We start from the raw sequence: 17,868 nt of genomic DNA on the forward strand, positions 1-17,868 counted from the left end.
ACCGACACAGAGAGGTCTTATAGCGACGATGTGACGGGAAAGGTCTAGGAATGGGAAGGATGCGGCCGTGGCCTTAATTAAGGTACAGCCCCAGCATTTGCCTGGTGAGAAAATGGGATACCACGGAAAACCATCTTCAGGGCTGCCGACAGTGGGATTCGAACCCACTATCTCCCGGATGCGAGCTCACAGCTGCACGCTCCTAACCGCACGGCCAACTCGCCCGGTCATCATAAATTAGAAGCCATAACCTAATTATTTGGTAGAATTGGACAAAGCAAGTATTCTTCAACCCCAAACAGCTGTGACTGTAGAGGTTATAGTACTCTTAAATTATAATTTTCCAACTTTGCTCTGCATGTTCTGTAGGTACTTATAATTTTTTTGTACTTATTATTGTCGGTTCTAAGTTCTAACTTTTGTGCTGATGGTAAAAATGGAAGAACATTTAAGTTTATGTGGGCTGTTCCAACACAAGCCTGTATAAAGCCTAGATTTATTTGCTTTACAACATTTACTTAGTACAATTATTATTGCCGCCTCTGTGGTGTAGTGGTTAGCGTGATTAGCTGCCACCCCCGGAGGCCCGGGTTCGATTCCCGGCTCTGCCACGAAATTTGAAAAGTGGTACGAGGGCTGGAACGGGGTCCACTCAGCCTCGGGAGGTCAACTGAGTAGAGATGGGTTCGATTCCCGCCTCAGCCATCCTGGAAGTGGTTTTCCGTGGTTTCCCACTTCTCCTCCAGGCGAATGCCGGGATGGTACCTAACTTAAGGCCACGGCCGCTTCCTTCCCTCTTCCTTGCCTATCCCTTCCAATCTTCCCATCCCTCCACAAGGCCCCTGTTCAGCATAGCAGGTGAGGCCGCCTGGGCGAGGTACTGGTCATACTCCCCAGTTGTATCCCCCGACCAAGAGTCTGAAGCTCCAGGACACTGCCCTTGAGGCGGTAGAGGTGGGATCCCTCGCTAAGTCCGAGGGAAAAACCGATCCTGGAGGGTAAACAGATGATGATGACAATTATTATTTTCTTTCTTCCCCAAGATTACAGTTTACAAAACAGGTAACTCCCCCGTCACCTGGCTAAGAAATTACTCCATAACCTCTAAAAGTGGAAAATTACAGTAGCTTAACTGTTAAGGTGAATTAGCGTGTCAGCGGTAACATTTCTCTGACAAACCCGCTTTACATATACAGTTGCACTTTACATTTTCACCCCCTTGTTCAAGACAACATTAACCTTGTGCTGTTTTGAATCGATGTGGGATGATTGTAAACACAACCAGTTTCATCTTCTGTTTCAAACTTTTTACCTACACATATCAAGTAATTACGCTTGAATATTTCTTCCCCTTCCACTAATGGACGCATGAAATCTCCGACAACTCTCAACAGTCGCGCATACGACACCAAAGACATTTTGAACACTTAATAAATCCTACAGACGCACACACCCGATCACTGTCGTGTTTACATCCCGTCACTATCTCGCCGCCATATTGGGAACAGCTGACGGTAAGCTCCTCCCCCGTTTCGGACGTCAATAGGGATGGGTTGCGACGGAGTCGCGAAGAGTCGAGACTGCTACCACTGGAACCGACACTCTCGACTCCAGTGTCGACTCCACTGATGCACTAACGCCATCTAACAACTATTGTCGGAACTGCTTGGAATTATAGTTCCCTGTTCCTCCCTTGGTAACTTGTGATACGCTGAATACAAGATGATTATTAGCCAGCAAACGTGAAATATTGTTTCGGGATTTTATCATTGTTAGTGTTAATGTTGTAGGTCTATTTTGGCGACGATAATAATGATGACGATACTAGTAGTGGTAATTATAATCTGACAGTATACGTTTACATAATCGCCAATGTTGCCTTAAATGAGTTCAGCTCCACGGTGTAGGGGTCAACGCGTCCGCCTGTCCCGCAGCAGTCCCGGGTTCGATTCTCGGCCGGGTTGGATTTTTAGTTGTAAATTATTAATACCCCTGGCCTAGGGCATAAAACAGAAAAAAAGAAGCGAGTACTTACAGTATGATTTTACAACAAATATTTTACCATTCATTGTGCGTCATGATAGCCGCCTCCGCAGTCTAGGGAGGCCCCGGGATCGATTCCGGCCAGGTCAGGGATTTTTACCTCTATCTCAGGTTTCGTGATAACGGTGAGATAGGGACCGGGTCTAGAAAGCCAAGAATAACGGTCGAGAGGATTCGTCGTGCTGAACACACGTCACCTCGTAATCTACTGGCCTTTGAGCTGGGCAGAGGTCACTTGGTAGGCCAAGGCCTACCAGGGCTGTCGCGAAAAGGGCCTTTTGTGAATACTACTACTACTACTAATAATAATATATTCTGACAGAATAATCTTCAATAATCACCAACGTGAACTTATACATAATACAAACAAATTTCATGTACTAATGGAATATTACAACACATGTTTCAACAATTTTTTTTTTTAATAATATTAATAATGTATTATGACAGAATCTTAAGTAATCCCCAATATGAAATTCAATTACATAATAACAAAACACCGGCGAACGTAACAATTTCTTATCAGTTAATGCTTATAATAATAATAATAATAATAATAATAATAATAATAATAATAATAATAATAATAATAATAATAATAATAATAATAATAATAATAATAATAATAATAATAATAATAATAACAATAATAATAATAATAATAATAATAATAATGCACCAAGACCTAACGTGGTCCTTGAATTATAATGAAAACCGACAACCTGTTTTCCAGTCAGTGAATGACGTCCCCATCCTGGGGCGAGGATAGGAATTGTACCGGCTGCCGAGGCCTGTCGCACTCCTCTGGGGAATTGATGAATGACTGACAGATGAAATGAAATGATGTTGGAGAGTGTTGCTAGAATAAAAGATAACAGGGAAAACCGGAGTACCTGGAGAAAAAAAAGTCTCACCCGGAGTGACCGGGATTTGAACCACGGAATCCAGCGGTGCGAGGCCAACGCGCTGCCGCCTGAGCCATGAAGCCTTTTAATGATTTAATCTATGTTCAAATTTTGTTAGAGGATTTAACCATATTAGATTTGTTTTCATCGTTTATGTGCAATTCATAATGATTTACCATCGATATCTGTTTATCAATTTCCTGATCAGGACAAATAAGGACGTGAAATTAAATGTCCGTGGTCTGCTATGCCGATACTTTCTGACTTGACACGTGTCAACTACACCATTATGCTCGTCGTCTTCGTTAACAATATCGTACTTCACTCTACAGTACTCTTGAAAAATTAATGGGCAAATGAGCAGCAACATGTATGATTTTTCACGTTATTTTCCGCGCCTCGACACGCAAGCGGCCCCGGAGTGAGAGTCAAGTTCGCTTGGAGTCGTGAGGCTTCATGCGAAGCGACCGCGCGGCCCCGCAATGCGCATCAGGGTAACTTGAAGTCGAGAGGCTTCATGCGAACCGAGACCGGTGTTCGGAGTCGATGGAGTCGACGCTCTCGATTCCAGGCTTCAGTCGCGCTCATCCCTACCATTCTATCCTCTTTGGTGTGAGTACCTCAGTTGGGATCGTTTGCGTATAGACCAATCTCGCTGGTGTGCACTCAGTGCAGGCGACACGGAACGCTGTTTCGGTACAGGATGTTCCGGCGTAGTGTTCATTTAGAGACCAGTTCCGAGTCAGGAACAGTTACAAAATAACTGTTGTGTTATTTTTTGCCCATCTCTGGAAAGAAACAACTGTCTACGAAGTTTAGGTTCCAAAGTTAAGGTTTCCGGCCTTCTGTTCTCGGATTTCCTCTAAATTTGCCGTTCGAAGCATGCTTCTTTCTACTTGTTAATATATTGTTAAAATATGGGGACAGTCCATGCCAAGGTAAATCATTTTTATCAGTGACCCTCATGATTCATTTATGAAAGACAAATTTGCTGTAAGGTTCTATTTTGAAGGTGTTTCGTAGGTGTGAATTCATTTTAAAAATTAAAAAATGCAATTGTTGTATCATTCTGTACAGTTAGTTTCTTCTGGGATTGTTTTGTATTGAAGTGTAATTAGCCATAATTATATTTATAACTTCGGACGTTCTATGGGGCGCGTTGTATTTTAGGTTATGTACTTGTACACAAATTTCTCAAATTTTACATATTCACTCATATTTTTGTTCAATGGTCGTTATTTTGTTGACAGTGATAAGAATTTTATTTTTAACAGTCATCGGGATCGAGTACAGCCTGCGTTGGAAGTGTAAAATGTTAAATTAGGCTACTCTGAGAAGATAATTGTAATTTCATTTTCAATTTTTGTTACGAGATTGAAGATAATAGTCTCAGTTACTCCCATTCTGTGTTCAACATTGTGTATATTATCCAATCTTGTCACTGAAGTATACATTCCACTTTACATTTGTGAATAATTGCTCTTCTTGGTATTTATTAGGACCAGCAGAAGCCGCCAGTAGTTGAAGATCAGAGAGAGAATTTGGGCATTAATGGACCGGTAAGTATGCCTAAAGTGCAAAAGGCTTCGGCAACCGGCACAATTCCTATCCTCGCTGCTAGATGGGGGCTTCATTCATTTCCACCCCTGACCCGGTCACTGACTGGAAAACAGGTTGTAAGTTTTCAAGTAGGGTAGGGAGGAGTAAATATGAAACAAAATCAAAACTTTCATTTTTTGGAATACAAAGAAATATATTTAAATTATTGTAAGTGATTAAAATTATGTTAAATGGCATGCTGAATTAAATTTTTAAAGCAATTTTGCTCTAGTGTATATACTTCTCTGTTAAAAAAAATTAAACTGTGTCTTATTTTTACCCAACAATTGGGATAAAAAGAAGACAGTGTGGGGCAAATAAAAGACTGCATTATATCTCCATACAGCCAGGCTGAGTGGCTCAGACGGTTGAGGCGCTGGCCTTCTGACCCCAACTTGGCAGGTTCGATCCTGGCTCAGTCCGGTGGTATTTGAAGGTGCTCAAATATGTCAGCCTTGTGTCGGTAGATTTACTGGCACGTAAAATAACTCCTGCGGGACTAAATTCCGGCACCTCGGCGTCTCTGAAAACCGTAAAAGAGTAGTTAGTGGGACGTAAAACAAATAACATTATTATATCTCCATACAGAAAAAAGGGCTAGAGCAATAGGAGTGCAAAAATGAGACACAGCATGTTTCTTTTAGTATAATGTGCTGAAAAAAAATTATAATTATCTCCAATGAAAGTCAAGTTTTTACTAGAAGTAAATAATTGGCGATGTGTTTCAGGCACTAATTTCTGACAGTTAACAGTTCAAGAAAATACTGAAAACAGACATTGTGGATAACCTTCAAACATTATTTTTCAAATACATCAATAGGCTGTGAGAGCCTCCGTGGCTCAGGCTGCAGTTCGCCTGTCTCTCACCGTTGGGTTCCGTGAGTCAAATCCCGGTCACTCCATGTGAGATTTGTACTAGACAAAGCGAAGGTGGGACAGATTTTTCTCTGGGTACTCTGGTTTTCCCTGTCATATTTCATTCCAGCAACATACTCCAATATCATTTCATTTCTCTATCATTCATTGATCATCACCCCAGAAGAGTGCGACAGGCTTCGGAAGCTGGCACAATTCCTATCCTCATCGCTAGATGGGGGCTTTATTAATTCCATTCCTGACCCGGTCGAATGACTGGAACAGGCTGAGAATTTTCATCAACAGGCTGTGGAAAACAATATTGCTCTTCAGTAGTCTCACCAGTACCAATATAGGCCTAGGGTAATTCTGAATATCTGCACTGACTTACCTGAACTGTCTGTTAATTATTTACTTTTTAAACTGAATGGGAAATCTGGAAACCACACTTTTCACCATTAATTTGGTAGCACTCCAAAGATAAACCAATACAGATGCCTTTCAGTATGAAAACAGAGCAGCCAACTATGCAAATACAAAATAACAGGAGATGTTTTGCAAGCACATTTGAAAGTTTTCCTGCCAACATTTTCATGCATACAAAATTTAATTTGATGCAAATCTATTAAATCTATTTTATATGATTTCACTGTAAGATATGCTTCTATGCATATTAAAGAATGCTGTGAATATTTCCCCCCCCCCCCCCTAGTAAATGGTGCTCGTAATAAGCTTGTCTTTTATTTGCCCCACATTCTGTGTGTCTCATATTTGCCCCTCCATACCCTGTGCCTAAACTTGTAAACCTTTGTGATACTCTTCTACCTTAATTTAGAGACAGTTCAGATTAATGATAAATGCAAGAATGATGCTTGCAATCACACCTGTCACATTGTTACAGTACTCCTTCCTGAAATTATAACAACAGAAGTTTGCACAATTAGTTTGAGTAGAGTGTTCCTGGAGATTGGGGCATAAGTTCAGTCAGAGCCTCACCAGGTTAATAACAGTAGGTAGAGCGAAAGGTAATCGAAGCTAATCTTACCTCGGATTGGTTGTAATGGTGATGTAGGCCTATATTCATCATGAATGCCAGGGACCCATCCATCAACCCTTACAAGTATATTTAATTTTATAACCTAATATAAGGAAGCACGCATCATTTTTCATGCTTTCTGTGGCTAATACCACTGTCATTGAAATATAATTCAATATGATGTCATTCACAGGAATTGACACACATTTCGTAACCAACCACCGCATGATAAAATATCCTAAACAATGTGGGCCAATGGCTGACAGGAAACAGAGTTTCTGCATAGCAGTAACTCACTCCCTTTGAGAGCTTTTCTGCTAAACACCCATGACATGTTAGACAAATGTCAGTTTTTGTTGTCACTAGCCAGAACATGCACATACCGATAATGAATAGCTGTAAAGAAAACGGTGGATAAATACCAACCTTCCCACAACCATGGTTTTGGGGTTGTGCATTTGGCAACAATGACCCTGCACCTATAACTGACAGCCTAACTTAAGATTAAAAAAAATAGAATATCTCCACTCATATTTAATTAATTTTAACATCAGTTTGTTGTTTAAATGTTTCTCTTTGGAAGAAAATATGAGTTGCCAGTAAATAAATTTATGATCGATCTGCAAATACAGGGTGGCCCACGAAATGTCATACACTGGAAATTGTTTATAGAAAATGTAATATACAACATATTGAATATCTACAAAATGGCTTTACAACATTCACTGACATGTGCATGGTTAGTCCATGTGCAGGACATGTTCAATGTGTCCACCTTATCGGTCTAACAACAGCTTCGAGACGAGCCCTCATGTTCGTGATCACTCTACAACACATTTCCTCACTCAACCCTCGGAAGAAAGTCACAATGGCCGCTTGCAATTGCTGTACATTTTCTGGTTTATGGCGGTAGATTGTCTCCTTCAAATATCCCCACAAGAAGAAGTCGCATGGATTGAGATCGGGGCTATGCGGTGGCCAGATCGAGCCGCTCTGAAAACGGTTGGGGTATCGATGGGACATCACACGGGGCCCAAAATGTTCATTCAGGGAGTCCAGAACAACATTTGCTGTGTGCGGACAAGCTCCATCTTGTATGAACTATTGTGTCTCTATTGGTAGTCGTGATGCAAAGAGTTCTGGAAGGAAACTGTTTGTCAACATGTCGAAGTAACGCGCACTATTGACTGTATACTTTTAGGTTAAGTCAATATTCCACCTTTACAATCTCATAAGTTTATTGTCTATTTATTTAAATAACATTATTAACTATGACTGGACATGTTTCGTCTAACTTGTAGACATCATCATCTTCACTTCCATAGAACAGGACCTAAAAATTCTTTATTTTCATAGTAAAGACAGTTTACTCAACGTTTTAGAAAACATTTATATTAACATAGATCAAAAACGCAACCCCACTCATAACTTAAATGAGATTTCAGAAACTATGAACGTAATTTTTGAGGCATTACTCAACAGTTCCTATTTCGACAAACATTCAAACAAGCTTCCACGTGATCGCTCCCCATCTATTGATTTAAACCTTCCCCTAATTTCCCCCCGCACCGACTCCCATCACACACGTCCTCCATAGTTCACCCTCAGTCAGAAAAAAAAAAAGTGCTAAACTAATTACTCTTTGAGAAGTGAGAACGCAAGTAATCAGATGTGCCACAATCTTCCTTTTTTCATTCTTTCGTTTTTATATCGTAAAAGCTTGTTTAATTTCAATTTTTTTTTTCAATTTTTATAATAATCTTTATTCTCATTCTAGGGCCGTCCACAGTATTTTTACGTACGTCATACGATCTGATATTCCACCTAGTTTTAATAAGAAATGTCAACCTTGCACCAATATGACGTTTTTTACATCTTCTCACTGGATTCCCTACACATGCTCGTTGATCGTCTTTTTTCTGCTACAAATAACATTATGCACTTCATTATCAGCTTTTGCCGACGCACCTGAATGCTGCATGTCAACGGCACCCTCAAGAAGAACTTTAACAACAAGCTTTACTGTATCGTCTCATGTGTATGATTTTAATTTTGTTCATCAACAGCTTTTGAATGTTTGTACTTGGAACAATCTGGAACATACTCGCTATTTTGGTTGACGTGTTTGGCAACCCAATTTATTTTAATATGTTATTCTGTCCTTGTCTTTTTTTGTGCTTTTTCTTAAATATCTTACGGCTGATGATATCTGCAAGTTAGACGAAACATGTCCCGTCATAGTTAATAATGTTGTTTAAATAAATAGACAATAAACTTATGGTATTGTGAAGGTGGAATATTGACTTAACCTAAAAATATACGTACGACAATACGGACTTTACGATGAAATTTATTTTATGTAATCACTATTGACTGTGTCATTGAAAAAGATTGGCTCAGTAATTCCATGACTGGAAATTGCAGCCCACACACACACTTTCACACCATGACTTTCAACCTCGTGCACAATAGCAGGCCGTTCTTTCGCCCAAAACCGGACATTCTGTTTGTTCACTGCACCATTGAGATAGACGTGTGAGCCCAGGTTTACACATTTTATAAAACATTTCCGATGTATGACATTTCGTGCGCCACCCTGTATGAAGGAGAGCATTAGCAAAATTTGGAGGTAACCTTAGCATATTTCATAAGGAAGTTAGTGCAAGTAAATAAGGTATTACAGTACTTCACTTTTGACAATGTCGTTTACAAGCAGGATGGTCTGGTGATGGGGTCATTGGCCTCTGGCATTTTGGCAGAGATTTACTTGGATTTTTTAGAGCATACGGCAGTTGATAAAGACAAAAAATTCGCTAACATACAGTTGTGGGCTAGGTATGTTGATGATACCTTTATTATCCTTGACGACCGCACCATTGATGCGCTGGCTACTCTTGCAAACCTTAACAATATAGATCCTCACATCAAGTTCACCTAAGAATCAGAAATTAACAGATTAATTAACTTCCTTGTCTTAACGATTACCAGACTTCCCTCTTCCTTCTCATATAAAATTTACAGAAAACCTACCCACACAGCAACAATAAGACAAGATTTCTCACACCCCCAAACTCAGAAATGCGCCACCTACAACAGCTTTTAAATCGCGCCATGTCTAAAATAAATCTAAATAAAGGGTTAAAACATAATTTGCTCCATCGCAAGGTTCAGAGGTTTTAACGAGACGTTCATTAAAAGCATAATTAATAAATTTAGACATTGTCAAAAATCAAATTTAATAAGACAAGCCTAAACTCAATTTGTTCTCAACCTTTACTTTTAATAAAGATGTATACGGCATCACTAATATATTTAGAAAAAACGACATTTCTTTCTGAACCAGCAACAGAAATATGGAAGTTTTGCACAATTCTACTTTAATAAACAAACCTAACCCTTTCCTAAAATCAGATGTTTATAGATTCCGTTGCAATGACTGTAATAGTTCATATGTTGGACAAACCGGTCGACTTTTAAAATTCGATATGCAGAGCATGTTAATGCAATTAGGTATAACAGGTTTTCCGCAGTAGGCCAACGTATTAACGATTCAAAACACAAATTTATTGGTATTGATCAAGACATAGAGATATTGGAAACGTTAAGGAAAGACCCTTTACTTGACACTACGGAAAACTGTTACATACACCTGGACCAGTATTTCAATCCCAACCTAAATTGGAATGACATTTCTGAAAAACCTAAAATACTTTTCAATGTCCTTATTACAGTTTTCGCAAGCATCAAAATTCAGCACATTCTTTCATGTTGTCGTGGTATGCTTCTCTACCACAATGTCCCCCTGACACCGCTCACACCGTTGCCCCTCTTTCCTCTCCCTCCTGACCCATCCCCCTCCCTCCCTTCCCTCCCTCCTCAACTCTATTCTTGTCCTTGTTCCAAGCATGTCTTGGCCATCAGTTCCTCTTCACACTTCATACCACATAGCAAGCTGAGAGAGGTGAGTTTCTTACTAAATCACAACTTGCCCTCTTTTTCCATCTTCTCTTTTCTAACTGGTTTCCTTTTTTCATTCTTCAGGTCCCACATTGGATTGGGAAACTCTGGTCATATAATATCTCTAATGACATTGCTTGTAAACATGATCCACCTGCTCAGTCACAGTGCGATACAATACTTTACTCTCTGAAGATTTGAACTTAGGGGCTACCGCTTTGTTCTTTCACCATTAATTCTTCGTTCCACTGAGGAACATTAATGAAACATGCATTTAATTGCTGTTGTATTATAAACTGACATTGTGACCATTTCACACATAGGACTTTAAGTCTCACAAAAGGACTTATTCAAAACATTACCTTTTATGTGCTTTCATCTTCATTGGTTTTATAATTGACTTGAATTTTATCTAATCATTGATCTTTAAATGTTAAGGGTCTTTATTGTGAATATACAGTATTTCATGTATACTTACCGTATTCCAAGTTCAGCTGATGTCACATGATGTTGAAACTGGTGTAGAATAAATAATGTTGTAATTTAACTAACATAATTATTTGTATTGAAAAGGTGGACCTTTGCGATTTAATACATTACATAGCAGAAAGGAGAGATCCTTCCTTTATGCTTGCCAGGTGCCCAAGAAATAATCTTACTTATATGTTGAAAAATGAAAACCAAACCATGTAAATCAGTGAATTGCAACCATTTTCTGTGTTGCTATTGGTCAGCTAAGTTTCTTAAAGTCTCTGATTGAGCACACATCGTGTCTAGCAACAGGGCTAACCAATCCAGCCTAATGATTTTGTCCAGACCAATAATCTAACCAGTCCAGACCAATGGTTTTGTCACAGGATACCAGAGGACTGCACGTTGCTTTGCAACCTTACCTGTGTGCTAATGCCTGCAGACGCCCTTTCCTTGCTCAGCGTCATTGGCAAGTCTCCTGAGTGTTGTGTGACGTAATCTGAGCTGTGCCTTGTTGGATCTCTAAGTAAACGACGCCGGGTTCAACCATGACCTTCACACTCTATAAGGTGCAACCAATGTGATCGTATGTTTCATGCCAGGATTGATCTTCTTAGCCATCAAAGGCATCTGCATCCCTGAATTCAAATACAGTATTGGAAGAATTGCAGGAGAGATATGAATACTCAGATACGAGTATCAGCTGATGACGACATACTTAATCAAAGATATCTTGTGAATGTTGTAAGCAGACTCTGTTTACTGTAACAATAGTTTTCTTCTTTTCGCTTGGGCTTAGTACTGCAGGGCTGATTTTGGGTCTTTACATGGATCTTCTGTTTCTTCTTGGTCCAGAAAGTTTTCATTTTCTGATGGTGTGCTAGCTTCCTGTCCACTTCAGTCTGGTAGTCCCTATGTTCTTCTTGCCAGTGAAAGACACTGGGAAGAAACCCTCCATAGTGATCCATTGGAATTGGGATCAGTCCTGCATTTAGTGGAATTTCAAATTGTTCTAGATCTGATTTCACTGCAGTAATTCATATGTTCTTGGAGACTTTTCCTTTAACTGTTGTATTGAAGATCTTGTTGGTGAGACTGCAGAGGTCCATGTAGTTAAAGTGACTGTAGAAGGCTAGTAGCCTTTTTCTCATTGATGTGATCATCTTCCTGATGATTATAGAGCTCATTGTTATACCTGATTATGACAGTATTTTATATATATCTTCAATTTTTTAGCTACAGATTTTATTTATGTAGTGATGGAATGCAAGAGGTGTACATTGACTAATAAGCTGAAAACATTCATTCAACAAATCAGTTTTCCTGGGAAGAAGTTTGTATTGTGGTAAGTTTTAGGTGTTTTAAGCACTTCGAAGAAAAGTATCACCTACTCGCCAGTTGCTGGGCTGTGATTGTGTTGCTCTTTGGTGCATGAGAAATTACCACAAGATTTTCAGATAATTTTTTCCTTCATTTTGGTATTCCTTTTTTGTTTTCAAAATATATTTATTTAGATGCTTTACGTAATTCACTGTCGATAGTATATCACCGCTTATACAGTATATGCAAGGTAAAGTAGAGTATCCTTCATCGGGGATAGCTGTACAACAGGAGAATTTCAGAATTAAAAATAATAAGCTCATTTTATCCTGTAAATAGTATGAAAATTTGAATGGCATTACAGTACATTACTATCTGCACACTTTTTAGCGATAGATTTGTGTACGGGTTTGAGGAGTAAGGAGGGAGCGCTTCCGGTTCCGTTAGTACTGCCAACTGAATGGAAATGAAATCTGATATGAATCGATAATATGATCGATCGATATGAATTTTCTAAATCTTTGTTATTTTAAGCCAACAACTGTGTCACACACACATTATATAACATTATATAACATTTCTCGATGCGTATCTTATTCCTAGAGTGAATTCTATAGTTTGGCTTTGCTGTGTAAATAACAACAGTACTAGTACGTAAAGTGTACGCCAGACGTCGCACAGCGATGCATAAGCGATTTATAGTTTGTGTTTCAAAGATTGCCAGTATGAATCTCGAAGATTGCCGAGGTCGACCGCTTCAGCACTAGGGTGTAAATCTATCGCTAAAAAGTGCGCAGATAGTACTATCAATTTGATCCTACTACTGTATGGTACTCCTTGTTCTGGAGGAGCTATCCCTTGTAGATTTTCCTTCTACCACAAAATATGTGATGAAAACTACATCTAAAATTTACCATAATGAGTAAATACCACAATATCTCTGCTATAACCATTAACTATTTGAAGTTTATATTACTTTTGCTTGTTGTTCAACTGTCACATCTGGTTGTTTGATTTGTTTCAGGGAGATGACGACGTATGTAGTGGAAAAACAGGTCAACATAAATTTGTCTCCTTGGATGGTCTTCAGGTATTTAAAAAGTCTGTTAACTGTAACATTTTAATAAAAAGTTATACTTAATAATAATAATAATAAAATTGTTTAACATCCTTTAATTTTGTAACACTTTTTTCTTTTGACAGAAATATCGCGGAAAAAATCAAGCTGCTTTCCTTTGAATCTTTACCAGTTCTCATGCCAAGTAATCCTAGTGAGGGTCCCATACACTAGAACTTCTCTCTAATTGGGGTCTTACCAGTGACTTATATGCCCTCTCCTTTTTTACATCCTTAACACAACCCCTATATATCCTAATAACCATATGAAAAGATCTGTAACCCTTATTTACAATCCCGTTTATTTGATTATTCCAATGAAGATCTTGCCTTAACACTTACATACTTACAGTGATTCCCATGAGTTACTGTAATCCTATCAACACAGTAATTAAAACTGAGAGGACTTGTGTTTGGGAAGCTTACAACCTGTCTTTTCACCCCGTTAACCTTCATACCATTGTCTGCTGTCCTCCTCACAACTTTGTCAAGGTCTCTTTGCAGTCTCTCACAATCCCGGAACTTATTACTCCTCACAATATAACATCATCCCCAATAAGCCTTATCTGGGATTCCAGTTCCTTACTCATATCATGTATACAAATAAGAAAACACAGAGATCCAATACACTGCCCCTCTTTTAATCATTACAGGATCAGGATAACACTTCATCTACTCTAATTCTCTGAGAGATAACACACAACAACTCATAGTGTTTAAATTCTAAGACTAGGATTTATTATAAAATGCACACACCAGAACCACAATTCTATGATTTGTAAAAGAACGCTGTCAGTGATCCAAAGTTGTGAAAGCTGTATGCGTGCTGCACAACTTTGTCAGGAACAGAGAAGGGACTGGGCTGAGTAGCTCAGACAGTAGAGGGCTGGTCTTTTGAACCCAACTTGGCAGCTTTGATCCTGTCTCAATCTCGTGGTATTTGAAGGGGCTCAAATATATCAGCCTCATGATGAAAGATTTACTGGCACATCAAAGAATTCCTGCAGGACAAAATTCTGGCACCTTGGCCTTTTTGAAAACTGAAAAATTAGTTAGTGGGATATAAAAACAATCACATTATTATTAACGGAGAATGAAAAGCATATTCAGTAAGTGATTATGATTGTCAATGCAAATGGATTATTTGAATAATATTTAATAAAAATAAGTAAAAAGAGCTAGGAACTATGTCATAGATCTGCTTTGTTTCTGATAAAAATGAATTCTGGTGTGTTTCTTTCATTACCTTCGTATTTTTGCATGTATCTCAATTTTGTATACAGAGGTGATAAATTGTATTACAGTTTGCAGAACATCTTATTGCAGTCTGAGATAATAAAATTGAATTATATGAGTATGGTGAATTATTATGAAAAATAGCAGGAGTATCTGACTTAAGACGCACAAGATACATCACGCAACTGACAAGCCAGTCGTTTGTAAGTTGGTCGTTCATGAGTTGATCAAAGATTGCATTGAGGTAGATGAGAACTGCTTGGTTTACAGGGTTCAGCTGTGAAGCGACTCCACTGTCCAACGCTCATATAACATTTTGTTCAGTCGGATTGCAGTCGCCTTGTACTGGTGGATGAAGGGCTTAACTTGTTCCTTTGGAGCAATATTTATAGGCCTACTAAAAGCAATTAAAATTAAATAGAGTATAAATATTCTGAGTACTTCTTAAATTTTTTGTTCTATATAACATCTTTAATCACGTTCTACAGATACCAATCACACATATAACTTTGACACATTGAAAAGTTCTTAAACGCTAAAATCTTTCCTTAAATTTTATTGGAGGGTACATTGTATCATTATTCTCTGTGGGGGCGATGACCTTCGATGTTGGGGCCCCTTGAAACAACAAGTATCATCATCAATATTCTCTGTAATATCAGGAGTTCATGTGAAATAAAGTTCTCAGGCATTATTACTTCTTTTGTATTGATGGTAATTACTTTAAAATGAGAGAAATTGAGGTATCTTTGTTCTACTTGGATGCCATGCTTAAAATATTGCTTAATTTAATGATCTCACAGTGATTTTGATTTATCTTTGATAGGCTCGAGTTGATAAGATCCACATCGATGGCTTGGTGAGGACTAAAGATGACATTGTTGTGGAAACTGTGCGGGATTTATTCAAAGCCAAAGATTTTCAAGAAGTCATTGTGGGTGCTCATGCAATTAGAGGAAAGCTGGAAGCATTAGGGTGCTTTCGAAACATTGGGATTTTCATCGATACAAGTTCAGGACCTGGTGCTACTCCTAATGGATTAGAGGTAAAATTTGAATTTGTATATTCCTTGATTAAACTTTAAATTTTGTTTTTTGACATTTCTGAAACTTAATATTTACTTACAATTGACTAGAGGTAAATTTTGATGTGTCCATACCTTGCATCATGCAGGGATTTTTTCAAGAAAAGCTTGAGAATTTTTATTCCTTACTTTTTAAACATGAATTTTCATCACTGCATGTTGTGAAGAAAATGCAACTCACAATTGACTAAGGATGTGATTCGCTTAGTACAAGAAGAAAAATCAATATACGGTAAAAATTTAGTATTTTGGCTGTTACTAATTAATTATTATTCTACAGAATTAAGTTGTTTTTGTTCATTTCCTTTTTTAGAATTATTTGTGTATTAATATATCAGCTCGAATGATGATTTTAAAACATGTATATATGTAATAGTTATTTTCTTAGGTCACCTTCCATGTTAGGGAGCTGAAACGAATAATTGGAGGCGTCAATTCCTTGATAGGCAATAATGAAGGATCACTGGTGGTGGGAATGAAAATGCCCAACCTGTTCGGCCGTGGTGAAAAGTTACAAACGGAATACAGCTATGGATCAAAAAGGACTACTGGTTTCAATGTGTCACTGAGCAAGCCTCTGAGAGGAAAGATGAACTCTGTGTAAGGAATTCTTTGACGCATCTGTTTTGTACATACTTATTAGTAACACATCAGTCTAGGTGAGGAAATTATTTGGAGGAAGAATGACTTACCCAGCTTTGTATGTTGTCTGTTATTTGTTTTATATTCTTTGTTTAATAATTTAACAACTTTTTCATTGAAATTTACTTGTTACCTTTTGCTTTCTTATTCTCTAGGTTTACTTCAACAATATTCCAGGTTGGATCTGAATGGCCATGGTCTGGATACAAACAGATTGAGCGAGGATTATTGTTCGATGTGGCTTTTACCTCTGCACCAAAAGTAAGAATGAAAATTTTAATAATTAATGGAAATTAATAGGTAACAGTCTGTTAGAACATATAAAATCCCAAATTTTAAGGTAGAAAGTATAGTTTTTTTTTTTTTTTGCTAGCGGCTTTACGTCGCGCCGACACAGATAGGTCTTATGGCGACGATGGGATAGGAAAGGCCTAGGAGTTGGAAGGAAGCGGCCGTGGCCTTAATTAAGGTTCAGCCCCAGCATTTGCCTGGTGTGAAAATGGGAAACCACGGAAAACCATTTTCAGGGCTGCCGATAGTGGGATTCGAACCTACTATCTCCCGGATGCAAGCTCACAGCCGCGCGCCTCTACGGTAGAAAGTATAGTCAGAAGGGGGGGAGTTCTGAAAATACATAAAAAAGGTGGAAAGTGGTGTTGATAAAATAACTTTATTAACGTTTAAACCAGTTACATGAACTTTCTTTATCCCATTTACTGGGTTCTGATAATTAATAAACTTGTTATATTGGATTATGCACAATATTTCAATGTTTTTGACAGTAAGTCACTGGTACTTTGAGCTCAGTAGATCCTTATAGATAAACTCCTCTTAACATCTACAGAAACCAATGGAGAGTATTTTGTCACCACTCGTAAAAGGAGTTCAATGTTGCAAAGGTTTCCACATCTGGATTGTTCTTCAAATTTAATTTGAATTTGTCTTTTAGCATATTCATCAAGCTTGTCTCTAACACTAATCCACTGTTCCTCCTCCATACCTTATTTTTCCAAACTCTAAATCACATTAGGCAAATACTTGTAGCCATGTACTGCATATTGTTCCAAGTTCCAACTCTAGGTCTTTGCTGTTGAGTAATTGTTGAGTCTACTTGATGGTTGCTGTGTCCATTGAGTTTAGGGCACATAGAGTATGTAGCGTTTGATTTTATCGAAGTTATCGCACAAGAAAACTGCATCTTGACCAAGTACCCCACCTTGTGGTGACAGTAAACTGTGGAAGGTGGACCCCAGTCACTTCCTGGTACAAAAGACAACTGGGAGCCTTTACGAATATCTTCTTCAGAGCAAGTCATTTACCCTACTGTAATTTTCCTTAATACTTTCGCAAACACAGTGTAGTCCATGTTCAATTCATGTCACATGGCTGAGATTGGGGTACATGCCCTTCAGTTGTTGGAAAGCTGAAAGCATGTAGCATGCTTGATAATCAGTCACCACAGGCCTGACTTTCATGTCATATGCCCCCTAGCCACAGGTTCACACACGAGTCGTTGAATAATTGTGTTAATTTGCAGGTTCTTGTCTTCTCGAGTTGATACATTTAAAAAACATAGGTTTCACCCATTCACCAGATAATGAAAA

At 38.4% G+C, this 17,868-nt stretch overlaps 1 protein-coding gene across 2 annotated transcripts in view; it reads left to right on the top strand.

Annotated features, from left to right (window-relative positions):
* The first annotated feature begins 3,708 nt into the window (after positions 1 to 3,708).
* LOC136856868 (sorting and assembly machinery component 50 homolog A) overlaps positions 3,709 to 17,868 on the top strand; it is a 165,942-nt gene continuing 151,782 nt past the window's right edge. Inside the window, exons 1-6 of one of the 2 annotated variants that reach the window (XM_067135072.2) lie at positions 3,709 to 3,886; positions 4,448 to 4,507; positions 13,211 to 13,276; positions 15,365 to 15,583; positions 16,011 to 16,222; positions 16,420 to 16,525. In XM_067135072.2, the coding sequence (XP_066991173.1) occupies positions 3,866 to 3,886; positions 4,448 to 4,507; positions 13,211 to 13,276; positions 15,365 to 15,583; positions 16,011 to 16,222; positions 16,420 to 16,525 (684 nt within the window). In that variant the 5' untranslated portion in view covers positions 3,709 to 3,865. The remainder of the gene's footprint in view (positions 3,887 to 4,447; positions 4,508 to 13,210; positions 13,277 to 15,364; positions 15,584 to 16,010; positions 16,223 to 16,419; positions 16,526 to 17,868) is intronic. The other variant, XM_067135071.2, reaches the window with a different exon arrangement.

Source organism: Anabrus simplex, chromosome 1 (genome assembly GCF_040414725.1).
Source record: "Anabrus simplex isolate iqAnaSimp1 chromosome 1, ASM4041472v1, whole genome shotgun sequence".
NCBI lineage: Eukaryota > Metazoa > Arthropoda > Insecta > Orthoptera > Tettigoniidae > Anabrus > Anabrus simplex.